The sequence below is a fragment of the Thunnus albacares genome, chromosome 11 (assembly GCF_914725855.1).
Source record: "Thunnus albacares chromosome 11, fThuAlb1.1, whole genome shotgun sequence".
Lineage (NCBI taxonomy): Eukaryota > Metazoa > Chordata > Actinopteri > Scombriformes > Scombridae > Thunnus > Thunnus albacares.
This window is the reverse complement of record NC_058116.1, coordinates 12,971,999-12,991,936: the sequence shown is the minus strand read 5'-3', so window position 1 is coordinate 12,991,936 and position 19,938 is coordinate 12,971,999. Positions and strand designations below refer to the sequence as shown.

The window sequence follows — 19,938 nt, the reverse complement described above, 5'->3', positions numbered from 1 at the left end:
TTACAGGACCAAGTTAGAATAGTCATGCTTTGCTTATCACAGATGTATTAGTGCTTTGAGCTGCTAACATTAGCATACTAACACGTCGATTTAAGCAGATATGTTTATCATGTTCACAGTTCACCAACATAGTTTAACATGAAAAGTAATGTAATTAGATTTGCTAATGATATTCTATTTTGTCATAATCCAAAGTTGTGGACAAATTCAAATTTGCCAAAACCCGATGAAGAAAAGTTAAGGGCTCACCAAAGTTATTACAATTCATCCTGAGGGAGACATGATGTGTTTGCCAAATTTAATGGAAATCCATCCAAAAGTTGTTGAGATAAAAGCCAAAAATGTCAACTTGCTGATGGTACTACGGGGGAAAGTCAAAGCTTCACTAAAGTTAGGATTCATCCTGATGTCTGTTCACAATTTCATGGTAAACCAATAACTTCTGAGATATTTCAGTCTGGACTGATGGTGGACCAACAGACTGACATTTCCATCCATGAAGCAAGGGTAGCATGATTAAAAAGTGCAATAGTCATTATATTAGCTGAGCTTTGAAATTCCACAATTCTGGTGCATTTGTAAGACAATTTGAATGACAAAACATAGAAATTACCAATTAAAAGGATTCTAAAGTACAATTTTATATAAATGTTTAATTTTTAGGTCAAATTCTACTTAAATATGTCTTAACTGACATACAAACATTTTATAGCACCTCCACTGATTTATATGTTATCTTTTTTATATATATTATTATAATATTATCTCATATAACCTTTCCTCTTGCATGCTTCAACACGCTATGAATGATGGGTAGTTGTAACCATGACAGGGTGTGCATGAAGCTGTGATGCAGCTATTGGCTGATTCATATCTTCAGGGAGGGTATTGTGGGTAGAGATATTTGTCGTTATTTTACACTTAGGAGTCGCTGCAGTATGTGCTTAAGATTCACACTTAGACTTAAAGTTACTTTTAGCTCCATTATACAAAGCTTCCACAAAAGTTCCACTTTTTACTAAGAAATTCTGTGACTCACGAGTGAAAGTTAAGAAGCATTCTTATACATACCAAACCAGAACTTTGCAACGGCACCAACTGATCAGCCCTTAATTCACTGTTTCCTTTGTGTTAGTATGACCACAGTGGGGCAGTGTTTATCTTATTATGCTGTTAATAACACATGGCACCACCACACACTTCAATCTGAAGAGCACCTTTTTCAGTTTCATTTACAATAGATGTAGAGCATTTTTTTTTGTACACCATGACACTGGCACATAAAACTGAACACAAACTGAGGTAACAAATATAAATATCTACGCAGATACGGCTGTTTCCATACATACTTCACTGCCTCTCACAATACTGAGTGCAATATTAAAATATTAAAACCTCCCATCTTTAAGTCAACATTCATTCTGAAAACACAATACACACTTACTGTAACCAAAACAGATAACAAATGATTGATTACTGTAACCAGCAAGAAACTTAATGCGGCCCCTTTGATGGTTTCTTTGATTTATAGATAGTGTGCACAGAACTTATGCTAGTTGACATATGAGTAGGGCATGACATACATTCAGCTGGGTTTCAGTTTGGAGTCTTCATTATTAAATGACAGAGGTGGTCCCAGAGTGTCCATGTGCAGTAGATGTATGTATTAGAAGTCATTACACAGGGTTTTTACTGAACACCTCCATTATGAGAGGAGAGATATCGTCAGGCTGGATGTCCTGGATCTGCAGAACCTGTTTGCTGTACTCCTCGGTCATCGTCCTCATCTCTGTGAGACAGGCCATCACTTTGGGATAGAGCAAGCTGGAGGCACAAACAAAGAAGGTTCAAGCCGATTGGCGGTGAAAGGTCTCAGACTCAATGGATTGAGTGGCACTTGGTATTTCACTCACTGTTTTCCTGAGCCTGTTCTCTTGCAGTCGATCCAGGTTTTTAGTGTGAGCGCCAGGTTTTCATGTACCTCATCAATCATGCTGTGTTGCTGCACACCTGGGCGATCTGATAGGTTAAATAAAAACAAATCTCTACTAATCCAAAGCAACTTGAAAATACATGCTTACATATTTGATATGCATGCAAATGCATCCTGTTTCTCAAGTGTAAGTATTTACAGGGTTCACAATGTCGTACTGATGAAAATCTTATGCTACCTGGAGAAAAGAGGGACATGGCTTGCATGAGAACATATTCTTCCTCCTGCAGGCCCAGTTTGCGCAGTGTATGGTGAAATTTCAAAAGAGGCTCCAGCAGTAGCGGCTGGAAACCTGCTACAAGACACACAAGAGCAGAAGTCAAGGACGGGGCAGAGATGAGAGGACTAGGAAAACAATAATAAACAGTGACACAAGTGTATGCAAGGAAATTAACTTATTACATTTACTCAAGTGCTGTACTTGGGTACGATTTTAACATACTTGTACTTTACTTTATACTAAAAGCCTTCCAGCACTTCAGGGAGTTAGGGAGTTATAGTAAAACATCTTCAGGAAATGAGGAAATGTTTCATTTACGCAAAGTGGAATCCACTGCAATTAATCTGTGAGTGAGAACAGCATTTCTGGCTTGACTGTGTGGTCGTGAAGAAGATAATGCTGTGGAAATGTAAATTATGCTAAATTTACCATGACATCCATTACAGGTAATTTTGTTTTCTTTTTTCTGGTTTTTCTTTGAGACTTTTAAGATATTTAATCCTTTAAAGATTTTATAAATATTAACAGTAAATAAGGACTTGGCAACATGGACAAAAAGATGATCAGGATCATTATTACAACATATTGATAATTCCTTAATATCAATATTTAAAAAGGTATTAAAAATCACATGCTAAAACATTAGACTAATGCATTAGATAATTCATTGTTATCTAATAATGTGAGTTTAGAGTTTATTAGAGACACAATGTTTTGGTCATGAGTATTTCATTTTTCAAAGAAGAAAAAAACATATCTACATATTATATATATTTACTTTTTTTAAGCTCTCATGCTGTGACATCCAATCATGACATCTCAGTGTGAAAGCTTTGTCACAGAAAGATAAGATTTTATGGATAAGAAATGGTAAGTTGTAAGCTGTGTAGCTGAGTGCCATTTCCTCTGCCAGTGTTTGATGTATATGGCGGAACACCTGAACACCTCATGCTCGTCATCTTTACACCATCTATTTACCAAAAAAAAAAAAGTGAGACACTATCTTTACATCATCACCTGTTTTTTTTTTTTTTAATTTGTAGTTTGTTTGTCGTCAGTTTAACCAATGATTAGATTAATTTGACCACTGAGATAATTGGCAATAGTGCATGAAGAATAAGCATTGTTGCTATGGTTACATGCGGTTTCATATGCCTTGCACACTGAGCTAGACCTGTGGCAAAAGTGTTGATGGAAACCATCTTAACAGTGACTCAATATGAAACTTTCACAAGGCCAATCACAAAAATAATCTCTGTTGTGTTAACCCAGTATCACCTAATTCTACTGTAAACTGTCTGCCAGCTGAATGCAATGAGCACAGAGCTAGAAGACAATGATCGGATGTCAGCTGCATTTTGTTCAATCTTTAGAAAAGGAGCAGACAAACACCTGTTTGACAACATTCTGCAAGTGTTCCTCTGAGAGTCATGTTACACATATGAGCAGGTGAGATAAGAGGTGCACACACACGTTATTACAGACGAGAGTGCTCACGAGTAAAAAGTACAGTATCTACTATTTAATCGTGCTGAGAGCATTATACCTACATTCATAGACTGTGTTAGTACTTTGCAGCTTCATATATACAGCAGGTACAAGGCTAATAGAAACTAACATGAGTGAAATGATAAACTTAATTAACACCTCCTCATTGACTCCTCAGTCAGGTCAAGACATTTTTTTGGCAACGATCAAGCTAGAATTTAAATATCAGCTCAAATTGGCAGGTGTTGCTTTTTTTCTCTGGGATCAGAGGTGCGTGACATGTCTGAGTCTGCTTTGGTTTTGTATATTTTCACACAATGTCCAACCATAACCTAGATTCCCCGCATACAGTACATACTTCTTGGCTGCAGACTCTTTAATCAGCATCAGATCATACCTGTACCATCCATACAACACTTGTGTATTTTACAACCTGTGCTAGCTTAAATTTTTCCAATCCAAGCTACAACCATTATTGAATGTAGTTTGTATTAATTAACTAATTTGACGTGATTATAATTATGCACCATATGGTTCCACCTCCTTAAATCTGCATTAATCAATATTTTATATCAACATTGGATCAAATGACTATGTGTAATGTAAAAGTTGCTGCTCGTAGTGACGAACCCACAGAAAAGTTCAGCTGACTCTGCAATCACCCGCAGCCCTTGGGAGGATTTTAGTGTCTTTCAGCTTATTGTTTTGGTTTCACAGCCAACAGCTTTACTTTTTTGGTTCAATCTCAATGCTCATCAAAATGCACATCACCAAATGGCACACAGACAAAGTTAGCAACTGGCTGGTGAACTTAGTGGAGCATTTAGCAGCCAAAGAGGCAGGTATTTCCTTTAAAACAGGGCTAGAAGGAGAGTTAATATTGGACTTAAATTCATCAGGTGACCAGAAATATGTCTCCAAATGAATGCTAATGTCACCTCATAACAACTGTTTGCTACCATGTTCACCATATCAACTTTATAAAGGTGATGATATGTCAACAATGTGTTTACACCTTATTGTACACAATTAATTAATTCAGGTTTCAATATGAAGTAAGTTCTTACATTCACGTAAGCACAAAATGTTACATCTTCCACAGAGATTAGTAGATAAAAAATAGCACAGAACCTTGTGTAGTGCAAGTTTGTATCCGTGCAAATTTGAATTTATGGTTTGTATGTACTCATCTGTTCATTTCACAGTGTACAGTAGATGCAGCCAAGCTTCCCCTCAAAATATATAAAAGAATGCTTTGTCGGTTTGTTGTGTAAGTGGTCTCACCTCGTACAGCGTCGTCTATGCAGTATGTCATATGGCCACATTCCCAGATGCTTGTTTTTACATTAAACACCATGTTAAAACGAATCTGCATGATTTCAAACGTGGCTCCCTTTAACAGAGCGATTTGGTCTGCCATGGTTAAAGACCTGAAAGAGACATGACACACACTTTAAAGTTAATACATGCTGCCCAACAGACATGAGTCATAAAAAACCTATTTGAAAGATACACTGAGGCACAAATTTACCTGAAGATCTGAAGGCTTTTGGAGAAACTGATGATGTCCTGGATCATGTAAGAGGCGAGGTCAGTCAAATGTGGAAGAGCAGTAAAAACGCTGCTTTTTCTGACCTCTTCCGCCTCTTGGTTCTCGTGGTTGTCAAAGAAACCAAAGAGACTGGAGGAGGAGGAAGAGAAGGAGAGGGAGCCAGCATACGAGGATATTCTGGGGTCTGTGGCAGATTCATTAAATGTAGTGCAAGTGTTTGTAGGGCAGTTGGTCAGTGGGTTAGAGGTCTCGCTTGTAGACTGGTTGTATTTACACACCGGAATTATATTTCTATCCATAGGCTGAAAAAAAAAAAAATATCAGTCAGACAACAAGACAATGGCAATGACAGTCCCTCAAACATTCTTACATTTGTTTACACACCCTGAAGCCACTGAAGCGGGAAAATGTTGAGTCAAATGTGCTGTGGTGGCTACAGAGCAGCTCCTGAATGGTTTCTTCCTGTTGGGACGAAAGCTGTAATTGTGCACCATGCATTTTTTTCTTCTTGATTCGGATCCTCCTCTCCAATACCTCCTTCTCAGACATGACCACTAAAAGGACACAAAAAAATACCTGCTGCATGTACTGTATGTCACCAGAGAAATATGGAAATGGACCCTGCCAAATTAGGTTTTACTCATATCTTCTCATATATTAAATCACTCCTGCAGTGCTCTTTACATTACATGTTGAAACACATGTCATAATATAAAATAAATAAGTGTTTCTTTCTTAGGCAATCCTTAAAAAAATCTGAAGTACATGCTCAGTTTTAGAACTGCACTTTTTAATTTACCTAACGCACAAGATCAGGAAGATTGTCGTCTTTAATACAATTGTAAATGTCTTATGTAACAAATTTTCGTGTAGTTACTGAAGTAGCATCTAATAGTTGAATGAACAAAATACACATTATAAAATCACAAACAATGATTTGTCTTTAAAAGATGAGGGATCATTTGTTGTGTCTGGATGTTACTTACTTTCTTTGCGCATGCCAATGGCCTGGCATTTTCGGAAGCGGCAGGCTTGACATGAGCGGCGGTTGTTTTTGGTTATAATGCATTTATTCAGGAAAGGACAGTGGGGCTGCGTCGGCCTCTTTATGGCACGTCTGAATTTATTTAAAAATACACTTAGTAACAGCTTACAAACATCAATCTGAAGTTAGAAATCACATGCATGAAAAGACACATTAAATTAGAGCATTACTTTGAACCATAAATGTATCAGACAGGAAATAATTCATCAAAGTAATACATGTAAAACTGAGAATATGGAATGAAACAAACCAGATGATGACATCATACTGGGATCAATTTTCAAATTTCAAATACTGTGTGTAATGTGGTCAGAGGTAGCTTCAGTGTATCCCAGTGAGTAAAAGAGAAATCTGGTGGCAAAAATTGAATGATAAAACATACTTTTGCCAGTGCATGTATGGCCCAAAGTAAAACTATAATCAATGAAACTGAGCAAGTGTCTGAAGCTTACAGTTCAAATTACAGTGACATTTTGTACATAACATACAGTATAGCTCAGCCCAAATTTGGTACAAGTTTGTTTGTTTGTTGTCAAATCCCCAGCATCTTTCAGGGTATTACTTTTTTTATTTTTAATTTAATGCCAATAGATAATAATACGTACATAATGTATAATAATTACTTTAGAATGACAACAATTATAGAATAATCTTTAAAGCTGCAATAATCAATTACTGAAACAAATAATGTACTTTATTGTCCCTATGGGTAAAAAAATGCCCTGGGTTTCATTGTGATATAGATCCCTAATTACAAAAAGCTATATAAATGAATAAATGTGACAGTGTTGCTCTTAGTGACAAACCCAACTCTGTTCTCAGTTCTGCAGAGCTTTTTAGCCTCTTTTAATTCATTATTTTACAGCCAGCAAATGTATTAGTTTAGTCTCACCACTCTCATCAACCTCATTTCCAGCAGCAGGCAGCTGTTTTCAGTAAAAAAAAAAAAAGCTCTGATAAACTCATTGTACATTACTACCTGCCCAGTACCAGACAGGGGTTGGTGGAGGTCCTCCAACAACTCCTCAAAAAAATGTTTGGCTCTTTTAGCTCTGTTTTATCCTGCGCTGGAGGACAAAACTCCACAATCGATCATGCTGTTCTTCCGAAAAGGCTTTGAACCATTGGATTTGACTCTACAGCTTGCAGATGGTTTCATAATGACCTTCCTAACAGATCTCAGGTTTATGGTGCTATGCAGCTCAAAAACTGAGCTTTATCCAAAAAAACACAGCTTTCTTTTAACAATATCCAAAACAACATCTCTAGATACCACTTATCACTCTATAAACCACACCACAGCACTCTTATCAGAATGAGGGCTGGCCATCTCTCTATGTAAGAAGAGAGAATCACTTGCTTCTGTTTACTTATAAAGATCGTCTAAAGAGATTTGCTATTCAGAAGACCTTCAGCTACGGGTTCCAATGGTCAATACTGACACTGGAAGGTCTGATTTCAGATATATTACTAATCTTCATGGAATAATTCACAACAGATGCTGAAGCTCAATACTTTGGTATGTATAAATAGTTTCAGAGACTTTATTAAGGGATTCAACTCAGCTGTACATGCCCTTGCAACGATGCTGTTGACTAAGACTATAAACTATAAACTATATTATCACTAATTATTATTATTAACACCAAACTCTACGGCTCTAGTGAGATTTTTGGCTTCTTTTAGCTGATTTTTTTGAACTATGGGTTGATGTAGACCAAACTTGAGCTAAAACAAGTAGAAGTAGGAGAAGTATGAAACTGTTTGCAGACACGTTCATCATAACAACTTTTACATCCAGACTGTGTCTGCAGCTTGTTTTGATGTTTTTCTCCATCCTAGTGGCCAAAAATTGATTAATTCAGCTTTGACTCAGTAAGTTAGGAAGTTTGTTTCCCACATTGTGGGAAATTATCGTTGGCTTAAAAGACTCAACATATTTCAGTAGATGAGCATTTCTTCAAATGAGACTTTTATTTGTGTACTTTTGATCTTATTCACATTGTTAATGTAGAGTCTATTCTGGGTCTTACAGATTTCTCAAATACTTTGCCACAACTTCTTGAATGAGAACTATTAATCACAAATGACTATAGGAAACTCTCACATTTACACCTAACTGTCCCACATATCTTGTGGCTTTCACACAGAATTTAAATGTGAAAGTACAAGTCCACTTCCACTGAGCTAATGATGCAATGAGTCAGACCTGGCAATAGAAATCTGCTGCTTTCCGTATTATTCCCTGACATGGACTTAATCATTCAAACAAATTTCAAGTTTCATATTTCCAGTAATCTAGTGTTGTCACAATGCAGACAGATTTGATATGCAGTGATGCAATCATCAAAAGGTCAAATGCATTTTCTTAACTTTTAATAATCTCTGGTTCTTTTCACTCAGTTAGTTCCTTACTTTTCACACAACTATCAAAGACATAATTGGCAGAACTCCGAGTACAGATTTCATCGGAAATTCTTCTGCTCACACCTTTCTCAAGATTTATCACAATGAATCTGTTACAGCTGTGTTGGAATATGCAAAAGTTACAAAATGTTGATTCCATAATCAATGATATCTTCATAATTGATGAAGATGCATATAATGGGACATTGGGTGCTTGTCAAAAAAATGGAAGCAGAGAGATAGGAGGTGTGGGAAAGTGGGAAATTCTCTGACGGTGCAATAGTTACACAACTTTTATAGTGTCATATCCAGAAATCTCATGTCCGGTCACACTGACTAAGCTCATGGACATGACGTCTGATGATATCAACGGTCATGACAAGGTTGGATTTCTCACGAAAAGCTTTTTATCCAAAAAGTGTGACCAGGGAGAATATCACAATAGGTGTGCTGTGAATGAAAATCTATGTCCTGCTATAAATGGCAAGTGACATACAAATATATTAATTAATTTTAATTTAAATGTCTTCGACAGTAAAGGACTGCAGGAACCTGGACTTCAGGATTTGATGGAGAAAATATATTCTTCCTTTTTATTTTCCTTGAGCTTTTCCACTTTTATTACATTTTCTTTTTATACACCATGATGTGATTTTATCTGTGGTATGAAAAACTTTGAGAACGCAGCACTATTCTCAAAAATGGGCCTTTTGATTCTCAATTCGCAACACATAAGCAATCATTTCTCAAATATGTTTATATTATAAGAAGGAAACTGAGTTATGGTCAAGAATACGTAACAGTTACACAACAGTTGGACAATGCAGGGAACACGTATACTGTATGTGGTGGTTTGGTAAGATGTGGTCACATGGTAAGTTACAACACTTGTGAGGCCACTGCAGCAGATAAGTGTCAAAACTGTTCATTACTTTGTGGAATTGACACCTTAGCATACAAATGCTATAGCATCTTTCATTTAATGTATTTTACATTACTGTTACTCAGCAAGCGGTCAACGGTTTGTTGAATCAGAAAAAGGCGAGTAAGAATTATAAGGTCAAAGTTATTGAATAGCAGACATACTGGAATAGTTCATACAGTCAGTGAGAAACGTGTGATGATATGATTGAGTGTTTGGAGAAAGTGAAGGTCTCTTGCAGTACAAATTGCTATGCGGCACAGTATACTGTATATTTAAAGTGATGATAATGCACTCTGCTTTTTTGTGTTCCCGAAAATCTGCTTAAGACTGAAAAAACTGTAAATCTGCCTTGAAGATGAGTGTTTCAGTTCCTTGTTTTCAAGTCTAAGAGGCTAGTGTGTAATTAAGTAAAGTAAGAAGCATTTTGTCAACTTCCTTCTATATCACACATGTTCACAGTGGTTATGGCCATTTATGTCACAACAACCAGAAAAAAGAAAGTGAGAAACTGCAGCGTGTGTGTGAGAGGGAGGATGAGTGAAATGCCCCCACCTGAAGAAGCCCTTGCAGCCTTCGCACGTCAAGGCGTTAAAGTGGTAACCTTTGGCCAGATCTCCACACACACCGCAGGCTCTGAGCTCTTCATCCTCTGTCACCTTTTCTTCCTCTTCCTCTTCGTCGTCCTCTTCATTTTGCCTCATAAACGCCTCTCGGACAGTACTCATTCTCACCTGAGGGATTATTCGATAATTCTAGCATCACTTACACTCGTATGGATTTCACACAAGCACAAACAAGAGTGTGAGATCAAACCTACCAGTCTTGTTTGTTTAATTTAAAAAAAAAATCACAATCAATTTACACAAGACATATGATCTGCAGTACTGATGCTTTTGCATTCAAATGCAATAAAACAACAATACTGCAGCTGAATCAGTTTCATCTATTAGCCTGCATTTTGAATAAAAGAGCAGTGACGCCTAACTATGTATGAAAAAAAGGCTGAGTGGAGTAATTTAAGTCTATTAAAAGTCTTTAATTCTAGTACTGAGTATTGAATAACATCAGGTGCTCTGAAGTGTCAGGAAATTGCAACACTGCAGGACAGTGAATGCTAGATAGTTTTCAAAAGACTACAGGAACAGTTATTCTTTCCAACAACACTGAATTATGAAGCTGCTTGACGCTGTTGCATTGTTTTTAGTGGTTTGTATTATCCACACATTAACACTGTTCAAACTGAATATTACTTCAATTACATTTTGATTTAGTGATATAGGTATTGAAATATGACAAATAAATAGATCAAACAATTAGTTATTAGTCTATATTGTCTCAAACAAAGTCTTGTTAAGTAAAACTGAACTGAGATTTTTTTTTCTAAAAAAACAAACGTGTATTTCCAATGTCAATAAATACATGAATCAGGTCTTTATCATTAATCGTGTACACCGCACGCCACTGTTGACATGTTTTTACATGACAGTGTATTTCATGTAATGTGAGGTGTTGTGTGTGTGTGTGTGTGTGTGTGTGTGTGTGTGTGTGTGTGTGTGTGTGTGTGTGTGTGTGTGTGTGTCTTTAAACTGTGCAGTGTGACAGTGTTTGCACCCTGGTGAAAACATGTTCACCCCTCTGTCGCATGGATGTATATGCTCTGCCGTCATGCCTTGACATGCAGGCAGCAACACTTTTGTAACAGCCTTTTTAAAATAATTAAAAACATTTCTGACTGACTGTCAATTTACCTGAGAACACGTGTCCTACTGTTCCTTCCTCTCCGCCTGCTGGTGAAAGGTCAGGTTTTATTCAAACTCTGATCCAGATCATTCAACTCACTGATTTGGGGGGATTCCAGATGTCCAAACAGCTGTCTGTAGTTTGTAGATTTCGTTTAATCCTACTGGATTTTTCCCCCACTGGATTTTTTGAACATTCAACAGGTGAGGACGAATTTAGCACTTGCTCTTCCTGCTGAACGTGTCGTTTACTGTTGTTACAGGTACTCCCCGGCTGCAGCCCGCGGGAAGGCGGGGTTAGACGTCCAGCACCGCCCACGTCGATTAGAGTATGTCACTTTAGCACCTGTTGTGACGTCAATACTTCAAACGTGACGTAGGGTAAACTGAGGTCACAATGAGGTGAATTGTCCCTGAAAAAAAAAGACATTCTGGAAGTTTTAAACTCACTTCTGTCTGCATGTGCGACAACTGCAAACTGTAAACTGTAGTTTCTGCATTTTTGTGGCCAGATTGCATTTTGATTGACAATTTAGCACTTAAACTCAGATTTAAGGTGAGAACAGAGAAACTTTTCACTTTCAGCAGATGAAAGTGAAAACAGCCTTCTAGTGTCAAACTCTGCACATACATCATTCTGCAAGGTGAAGCTCCAAGTGAAAAAACAAGAAAAACATTTTTTTATTTTTTTTTTACTAGAGGGGGACTTTCAATCAGGCAGGATAATAAATGACCATAACACCAGGTTTCTCATCGTCTGGGTGCAGGTGTGTCTTGAATTCTGCCACTCAATCTCAGCCCTCATTTCTATACTGACTGAGTAACCTAAACAGTTGAGAGATCACAGTTTTGTTTCTGGCTGCCTGAACTCTGCTGGTTACCACTAGCTTCTCCATCTGATCACTGGTATTGGGAAACAAGAGCAAAAATGTAATTTATGATTTATATTGCATTACCAAAATCAGACTTTACTTTATTTCAGTGTGCTGATCATTATGACATCATTTACCATCACGTTCTTGTTTTACTGATATGGTATAGAATGGTCAGAAAGCTGGACTAGATGTTTACATGCCACATTATCCTAGTTTCTATATGTTGGAGTACTCTAGCCAGCAGCAAATGCACATTTCTCCTAACAGGGATAAGGGCTTAGTCTGATGTCTGAAACAATGATATGGTGTTTAAATACAATTAACATTCAATTTTCATTCCGTCTCTCAATAAAAAGCCTCCCTGAAACATCCTCAGATATTCATGAAGTCAGATCTGTCAAATCAAGATGCAGAAGTGCTTCACAGTGAACAGAAAACATGCAGTGTATTCTAAATAAAACATAATGATCAGAGGGCTATAATTCACCCCAAAACTCACAGTGATGGTGAAACTTATACTTTAATAATACGAGTGAACAACAAATTCAGACATCAGAATTGCACCTCAGTACAGTTTGAAATATTTCTAGCCCTCTCTTTTCTAAGTTTGAGAAGTTTGGTGCTACTCTGCTTCCTTTCCCTGCTCTTGCTCCACTTGGCTGATCGTCTCCTCCAGGATTTTGTTGGAGGCTCTTTCAGAGGGACAGGTCGACTGAGAGGCCCCCGGTATACTAGGAAGGTTCCTAGGTGGCTCTGCTGTCCCCTGAATGATACTATGAGCTGCCCGCAAGTGTCTGTGCTGCCTCTGGTGCACTGGGAGAAAGAGAAATCACAACGTTAAACTTTAACATTCATCTGTCTTTTTTTTGTTTTTATTGAGAAAGGGACATTTTTTGCCTTTTCATATGTTTTTTATTGTTGTTGCAAATACTGTCTTCTTATAACACTTGAAATTAGTAAACAGTAAAGATAGTGCAGTTGTATTTTATAAGATAATCATGTGTAAATACAGTGGAAGCAGAAAAATCTCCCAAACCTCTTTGCCTGACACTGATCTTCTCAACTTCTGGGATGAGGAAACTGTACACTAACTCTGACACAATCTCCTCCGACTGAAGATTGTTCCGACTACACACACACACACACATACGCATACAAATGAATTTTGTTTATTGACCATGGGTTTGAATTTCTGAATACAAAGCATAAGTAGCCATGCTGAGGTGTGAGGTGTCCATTACCTTTCCTCCATGGCGTAAGCGATGTCATTGACCTCCTTCGCCATCCTGCGGATCTCCTCTCTGGCCTGCTGGTCAGCTGTCCTCTCCAAGGTCCCCAGGATGATGTCCTCCAAATACAAATCCACAGTTTCCTGGTGTACCTGCACCACCTGTGACACAGTGTTAAGGACACACACATACATGCTGGGCATTAAAACAAGTACACCACATGCAGACACAAATACTATTCTTATAACAATCTCCTTCGTACACTTTTCGTTAAAATGTGGCGCATGGACATACTTGTTTGAAGATATCATCTTCTTCTCTGCGTCTGCGCTCCTCCACCTGTCTCCTTCCACTCTCCTCAGCCTCACGGAGGCGACGGCCTCTCTCAGCCAGTAGCGTAAAGGCGTGGATCCTGCGCTCTTCCTGGAGACGAATCAGCTCCTTGGACAAGGTGTCGAACAGGTGCTCAAGCTCTCCATCTACCTTTCTGGCCTGAGAGGCCTCCTCTTGAGAGGTCTGGGAGGGGAGAGATAATGGATAATGACACTGTTTGGAGTTGGAGGAAAATTTTGTATGTGAATGTGTGTCTGTGCGTGTTTCACCTTCTGTCTATGTTTGTCTCTCTGTTTTTTCAGGGTCATTACAAGATTTTTGTTAGTTTTCTGTAGCTCCTGCTCCTCCCTCTGCAGGGCGTGAATGGTCCTCAGTTCCTGGATGAGCTCCAGATGGTTCTCCTTGTCGTTAAACACCTGTATTACAACACAAACAGAAAAAGAATAGAGATCTCCAAACAACTTTAAACACAACATTTCTATAAGCACTCCAGGCATAAAAAAGTCACAGACATACAGGTAAAGACATTTACATTTAGTCATTTGACAGATGCTTTTATCCAAAGCGACTTACAAGTGAGGCAAGATAATCAAGCATTAGGTGACTGTGACTCCATAACAGTTGTGGTAAACACTCTAAAATGGTAAATGTACTGCACTTATATAGCACTTTTCTACCTTACTGGACAATGTGCTTTACAATTTTAGCCTCTCATTCATAGACACAGTCACACACTGACAGCGGTGGAGCTGCCGCTTAAGCAGCTGACCTGGTACAAATGCAAATTTCTTTTTCTTTTTTAAATAAACACACACATGCAAACATGAACAGACCTCGTATTGAAAACTTCTTCCTCTCAGTAGTTTCTGCAAATGGATGGATGCAAGCTCGATCTCCTCATCCCCCTAATGAAGGACATGTAAATTAATTAACAAATAGCACCCCTGATAACATTTAGGATGAACATGGTTTGTGTCATTTAGGCAGAGACATTAGCTGACCTCCGGTGGCTCCTCCACTTTGGGAGTAGCAGGACGAGGAACAGGCTTCTCCTTCTTGACAAGGAAACGCGAGGACTTCTTTGTCAGTTGCTCATTCTCCTTTCTCAGGGCCTATGGAGCCAAAAGTTGTAATCCATGTGTATCTAGAATTTAAGCGGCATGCTTTATGAACATATTCTTTCTGCTTTACCCTGTATTTCTTCATCAGTTCTATCTCTCTTCTCTCAGCGGGCTTCTCTACATCCTTGATGGTGTTGACTTTGGGTTTGTTGCTTTTCACCCATGGCTTGCGGACTGAGGCAGAGAGTCCTGCCTCTAGCTCTAGCAAGCCTGTGATTAACAAAAAAGTCAAAGGTTACCAAAAAAAAAAATTTAATTAAACAATCAAATTTTATTAGTATGGCACCTTTCATACAGGTCAGTGCAATTCAAAGTGCTTTACAGATGACTGACTGAAATAAAAAACATGTTGTAACATGAATACAATAAAATAAATGGTTAAATAAACTAAATAATGGCCATAAAACATTCTAATCAAAAGCCAGGCTAAAGATGTGGGTTTGAAGTTCACATTATAAGTAGATATCAACACTGCTCTCAGATCGTAAGACTGTTCAATCAGCTGGGAGCATAAAAACTTAAAGCTGACGGAGACATTGTTGTCTCTGAGGTGCTATTATGGAAATCACCCACTTAATCTGTGTAAGAGCATGTAGATTCAGACCTTCGTATGTGTCCAAGTAGTGGCTTTTTAACTCATTATTGAGTGTGTTCCTGTTGCTGAAAGTATCCGTGCGGGTCCGAGGAGCATATTTCTGAGAAGAGTAGTATGTATAGTCTTTGACAACGCCAAGTCGCTCTATCTTCCCCATCTCATTTCTCCTTTTAGCTTCCAGTTTTCTCAGTGCTACAGAAAAACAATGGAATAGAAAATAAAAATGGGAAGGAGTGAAACAAAGCTTTCAATAACACATTTATTACAGACCATTATGTTAGAGCAGAGGCAGCGGTTGTCTTACACCTCACGTAGTCATTGTGGATCTTGTGTAGCTTGGTCTCCTTGTCTTTTTGGAGCTTAGAATATATCTGGTTCAGTCTCTTGTTTGTGACTTCTTTCTGGGCCTCGTCTCTCTGCCTCAGCAGGTCTGTCAGCACAGCAAGACGAGTCTCTTGCAACCTGCCCACCACCCACAGCAACGAGAGCACAGGCCATAGCAGAAGAGCAGGTTATGCATTAATAAGCCAAGAACTGGGTATGCCCTACATATCCTCCTTGGTTATACTATACGTATATTAGACCCAAGTAGTACAGTTGCGGCATTTTGATTAGAGAAACTGCCTTTACAGTGGAGGAACTTTGTTCAAACCCATGTGTCAGTATGTACTTACTCTGCTTAAAGCTCCCAAAGCATATTTTCTGGCCAGTTGGGGGCAGCAGAACCAAGCTATAAACACAACACCTACATATTCTTTTGAGTTGATATGGTGAACATGTTAGCCTGTTGCCTATTTAAACATCTACCAATGTAAGTCCAATATTCACTCTCCTTTTAGCTCTGTTTTGTTCTCCACCAGCGTGTGAGGAAAATATCTAAATGCTCCACTATGTTCACCAGCTAGTCGTTATCTATGTCTGTCTTTTGGTGGTGGGCGGGTGGCATACAGCTAGTTCATCAGAGCTTTTTTTTTAAAGCATAAATGACAGTGATAAGAGTGGTGTGAGTGAACAGTAAATTTGCCGCCGGAAAACCAAAACAATGAGCTGAGCTGGTTCATTACAACTGACACCTTTCACATTAAACAGTTTCATCCAATGTAAATATGAAAATACTGATTAAAGCTGCTTTAAAGCCAGCATGTGTAGAATTTTAACCTTTCCTTTGGTGTCCACAGTGGCAGTATTAAAAAACACACTGTGGCAGACACATAAGTAGCTATTAAGTTAAATAATAGCAATTAAGGTGCAGCACTACTCACTTCTGGATTTCTCCTTCTCTGAAAGCCCACTCTTTGGCCTCCATCTCCTCCATCATACGCCTCCTTTTGTCCAACTGACTCAGGTCATCCAGCGGAGGAAGGGTGGCCTCCCAAACCTGTTTGGCACGTGCCCGCTCTATCATTTCCACTTCTGCTAGGCCTGCAGGCAGACCCCGACCTGAGGGGAATGAGGACAGGCACTGCTAAGCTAATTATAAGACTAAATGAACTAGTAGAGTATTCAGCTGATAGGACTGGTAGTAAAACTTGAGATTTGTGGTTTTAATAAGGTAATCATCCATTATAATCTATAACTGGTGAAAATCTCAACAGTGGATTTTGTACCCCAAGTCAAAGCTGCCAGTGTCAGGAGCTCTGAGGGAGTCGTCCCAGGCTGTACCACATACTCAGGGCTGTACGGGTCTGTTTGTGTTTCACTCTCCCTGTAGTCTGTCTGGACCCCCACAGTGAAGTGGGTGGGCAGTTGCTCAGCATTCTTTCCACCAGTGGATTCAAAGTCTTCCCTGACGAGAAAAAAACAATAGGATGTGCAAAAAGGCACAATAAAAGTGGAAAATAATGCAAAAAATAAAATAACACAAGGAACCTGTTGAACTTACTTGGGAAAAGCAAAAATCACATCCGGGGGAATCTGCTGTGCAAATGGAATTAGGGGGCTAAAAGAAACAGAATGGAACATCACGTCAGCGACTATGTCAATATTTGATGTAGGAACCTGGGCAGCATAGTAGTTATCTTTTGTAAACTCTCATCATATCACACAGAGGTGCAGTAACTGCTCCACAGTGAAATTAGCATGTCTGTATTACATCACAGATTCAGAGTGCAGGCTAGGACATCAAACCGTTTAAAGTATTTCCAGCGGTCAGCTCCGGTCACATGACACTCCTCCCTTTTCAGCCACGGCTGAGTATTTGGAATAACCCTGTCAAGAAGATAATAAAGACTCACAGCCGCAAACTGATATGCCGAGGAACATAGTTTATGTTTATAGTGAGCAATAGTGTTAACCTTGAATTAATACAACACAGTAACTGCTGTTGTTCATTAAACGTGTGTCTGTTCTGTTCGTGTTACCCAGCCAGCTGCTGCAGTGCCTCTTTGCGCTGTTCTATGTGGCCTCGCCAGCAACGATCAATAGAGGCCGGGACTGGGTCTACAAGGTCCAGCTGAAGAGTATACCGTGGGTGGTGGGGCAGGTTGCTGAACATGGACCCAAACACTGGCACTTTTCTCTGAGTAAGGCAGAGAGAAACAGTGTCAGCGAGTGCACTTTACATTGAGTCAGTTTCTTTGTTTTCATGTATAAACATTAGCAAGTAACAAAGAATATTGGTTATGGGTCATGTGGCCATGGAATTATTTCCTGTGAAATAGATTTAATTAACAGGGTACAAAATTACTTGCACCTGCTATGGATTTATCTAATAAAAGGTATTTGCCAGCTTAATAATGGGTCAACTCTATTTCAGAAATAAAATGGCTGGTAAATAGTTTTTAGATTCTTAAAGATCCCCTCCAGACATGTTTTAAGATTTACTGTATATAAAATACACTACTTTGAATGATAATTTGTGTCTGATAAAGTTCAATTATCTTTCTAAAATCCTTGAAATGAATTAATTAAATTTAGATAAATATGCAAATAGTTTTGATTTATAAAGTTTTTCTGCTGGACACAAGATGTCTCCTACTTCACTGTAAAGTCCATTCTCAGTGTTTGTGTACTGGAGGCTTCAAGTTTCCACATCACATTTGTGTAAATTGAGTATTGGACCAGGATTGGCTTCCAAACTATTTGTGAGGTCACAAATCATGCTCGTAGGCCTTAAAATCAGATTTTCAGTGAGCAGAGAAACTTTCCACTTTCAGCAGATGAAAGTAAAAACAGCCTTCTAGTGTGAAACTCTGCACATACATCATTCTGCACGGTGAAGCTCAAACATCCAGCTAAAGGAACAAGAAAAGTTTAAACTTTAAACACATGAAAACAATGTTTTTTTTTTTACTTTTATATTTTACTTTATTGTTACAGTTTTAACAAAGAGATATAGACAGCTGTGTAACTAACATAACCATGTTTCCTATTTAATACAGTTTAACCCAACATAATATCTAGTGTTTAAGAGTTAACTTACACAGTTGCTGGTAAAAGTTTACTTCGACTTAACGTTATGTAACTTTTGATTTCCGTTACAGCAGTTAGGGCTTAACCTTAGGTGATGATGACAGATCTTAAAACGTTAGCAACACAACCAATATTTAGGTGAAGCATAAATAAAGTAATAAGCTTACTACTCGGTCCTTAGACGCATAGGCCTTGAGACTAGACTTGGCATGGTCTACCTCCGATGACAGTGTGTGAATTGGATCTGTGGCAAAACAGTTTCATTAATGTCAACCAATTGAGCTTGCCAGTTTTAAAATGTTAACAGTTAGCTCTGGACAGCTAACGTTAACGTAGCGTTTGTTTACTCACCATACAAGTAGTCATAAACTCGCTGCCGTCTGGCAACTTTATTAGCATCATTTTTCTTAGGAATTGTGCGAGTGACAGATACACTCATTTTCTTGATTAAACTAAACAAAGTGTTTTTCCGACTAATTTCTCTCGCAGACAGCAATATCGATGACGTGTGTGGTATGTATATACGTAACCATGGAGACTGTTTGGAAGGGGGAGGACTTATTGCGCGCGTCTACTTCCTTCTTTTTCTCATCATATTCTGGCAGCTGGAGCACCTTAGTCTTGAAGGAACATCCATCTCCATAAGTGATGTTCAACTGCTTTACAAAATATGTGGTTCTTTCATAAAAGTCAAAGAGATAAGCCTAAAAATGCAAGGAAAGAAGTTCACTACGATTCCCAAGGAGCATTTCGGTAAGAACCGTCCAATCACCACACACCGCTACCTCATGTTTAGATACTTGCACTGGTAGCAGCGAGCAGAGACGACAAATTAGTGAAAATTTGTGAAAACTGCATTAATCCAGCTGTTTAAATCAGGTCACTTTGAGCTTCTGAGTGTCTTTAATACACCTATAGTCACAGTCATATTAATCTTATCAACTATAGTGCACTTCGGTAACTTAACGTTAATTTATACCCAACTGCAACGAGGAAACGTCCACAG

At 38.5% G+C, this 19,938-nt stretch overlaps 2 protein-coding genes across 2 annotated transcripts; both read right to left on the bottom strand.

Moving 5' to 3' along the window:
• Nucleotides 1–1,200: 1,200 nt before the first annotated feature.
• Nucleotides 1,201–11,677, bottom strand: nr1i2 (nuclear receptor subfamily 1, group I, member 2). Its single transcript, XM_044365943.1, has 9 exons — nt 11,378–11,677; nt 10,182–10,360; nt 6,240–6,370; nt 5,638–5,807; nt 5,233–5,555; nt 4,986–5,131; nt 2,172–2,288; nt 1,914–2,019; nt 1,201–1,824 (listed from the first exon to the last, which is right to left on the bottom strand). The coding sequence occupies exons 2-9, from the start codon at nt 10,352–10,354 to the stop codon at nt 1,677–1,679; spliced, it is 1,314 nt and encodes a 437-aa protein (XP_044221878.1). The 5' UTR covers nt 10,355–10,360; nt 11,378–11,677; the 3' UTR covers nt 1,201–1,676.
• Nucleotides 11,678–12,744: 1,067 nt separating this feature from the next.
• Nucleotides 12,745–19,475, bottom strand: cfap91 (cilia and flagella associated protein 91). The gene is made up of 17 exons (XM_044365928.1): nt 19,284–19,475; nt 19,100–19,176; nt 17,882–18,039; nt 17,649–17,729; nt 17,404–17,460; nt 17,129–17,307; nt 16,784–16,961; nt 15,826–15,983; nt 15,531–15,713; nt 14,997–15,136; nt 14,807–14,917; nt 14,639–14,710; nt 14,075–14,221; nt 13,767–13,988; nt 13,485–13,633; nt 13,280–13,371; nt 12,745–13,056 (listed from the first exon to the last, which is right to left on the bottom strand). The coding sequence occupies exons 1-17, from the start codon at nt 19,369–19,371 to the stop codon at nt 12,866–12,868; spliced, it is 2,283 nt and encodes a 760-aa protein (XP_044221863.1). The 5' UTR covers nt 19,372–19,475; the 3' UTR covers nt 12,745–12,865.
• Between the last annotated feature and the right edge of the window lie 463 nt (nt 19,476–19,938).

Coding starts and splice junctions, on each gene's coding strand:
- nr1i2 (XM_044365943.1), bottom strand. CDS start 10,354: ATGAGTACTGTCCGAGAGGCGTTTATGAGGCAAAATGAAGAGGACGAC. Junction 5,808..6,239: donor CATTGGCATGCGCAAAGAAA/GTAAGTAACATC, acceptor GTGTCCTTTTAG/TGGTCATGTCTGAGAAGGAG. Junction 1,825..1,913: donor AGAACAGGCTCAGGAAAACA/GTGAGTGAAATA, acceptor TTGTGCCTCCAG/CTTGCTCTATCCCAAAGTGA.
- cfap91 (XM_044365928.1), bottom strand. CDS start 19,371: ATGAGTGTATCTGTCACTCGCACAATTCCTAAGAAAAATGATGCTAAT. Junction 14,918..14,996: donor AACTGATGAAGAAATACAGG/GTAAAGCAGAAA, acceptor TTGGCTCCATAG/GCCCTGAGAAAGGAGAATGA. Junction 13,989..14,074: donor GAGACAAACATAGACAGAAG/GTGAAACACGCA, acceptor CTCCCCTCCCAG/ACCTCTCAAGAGGAGGCCTC.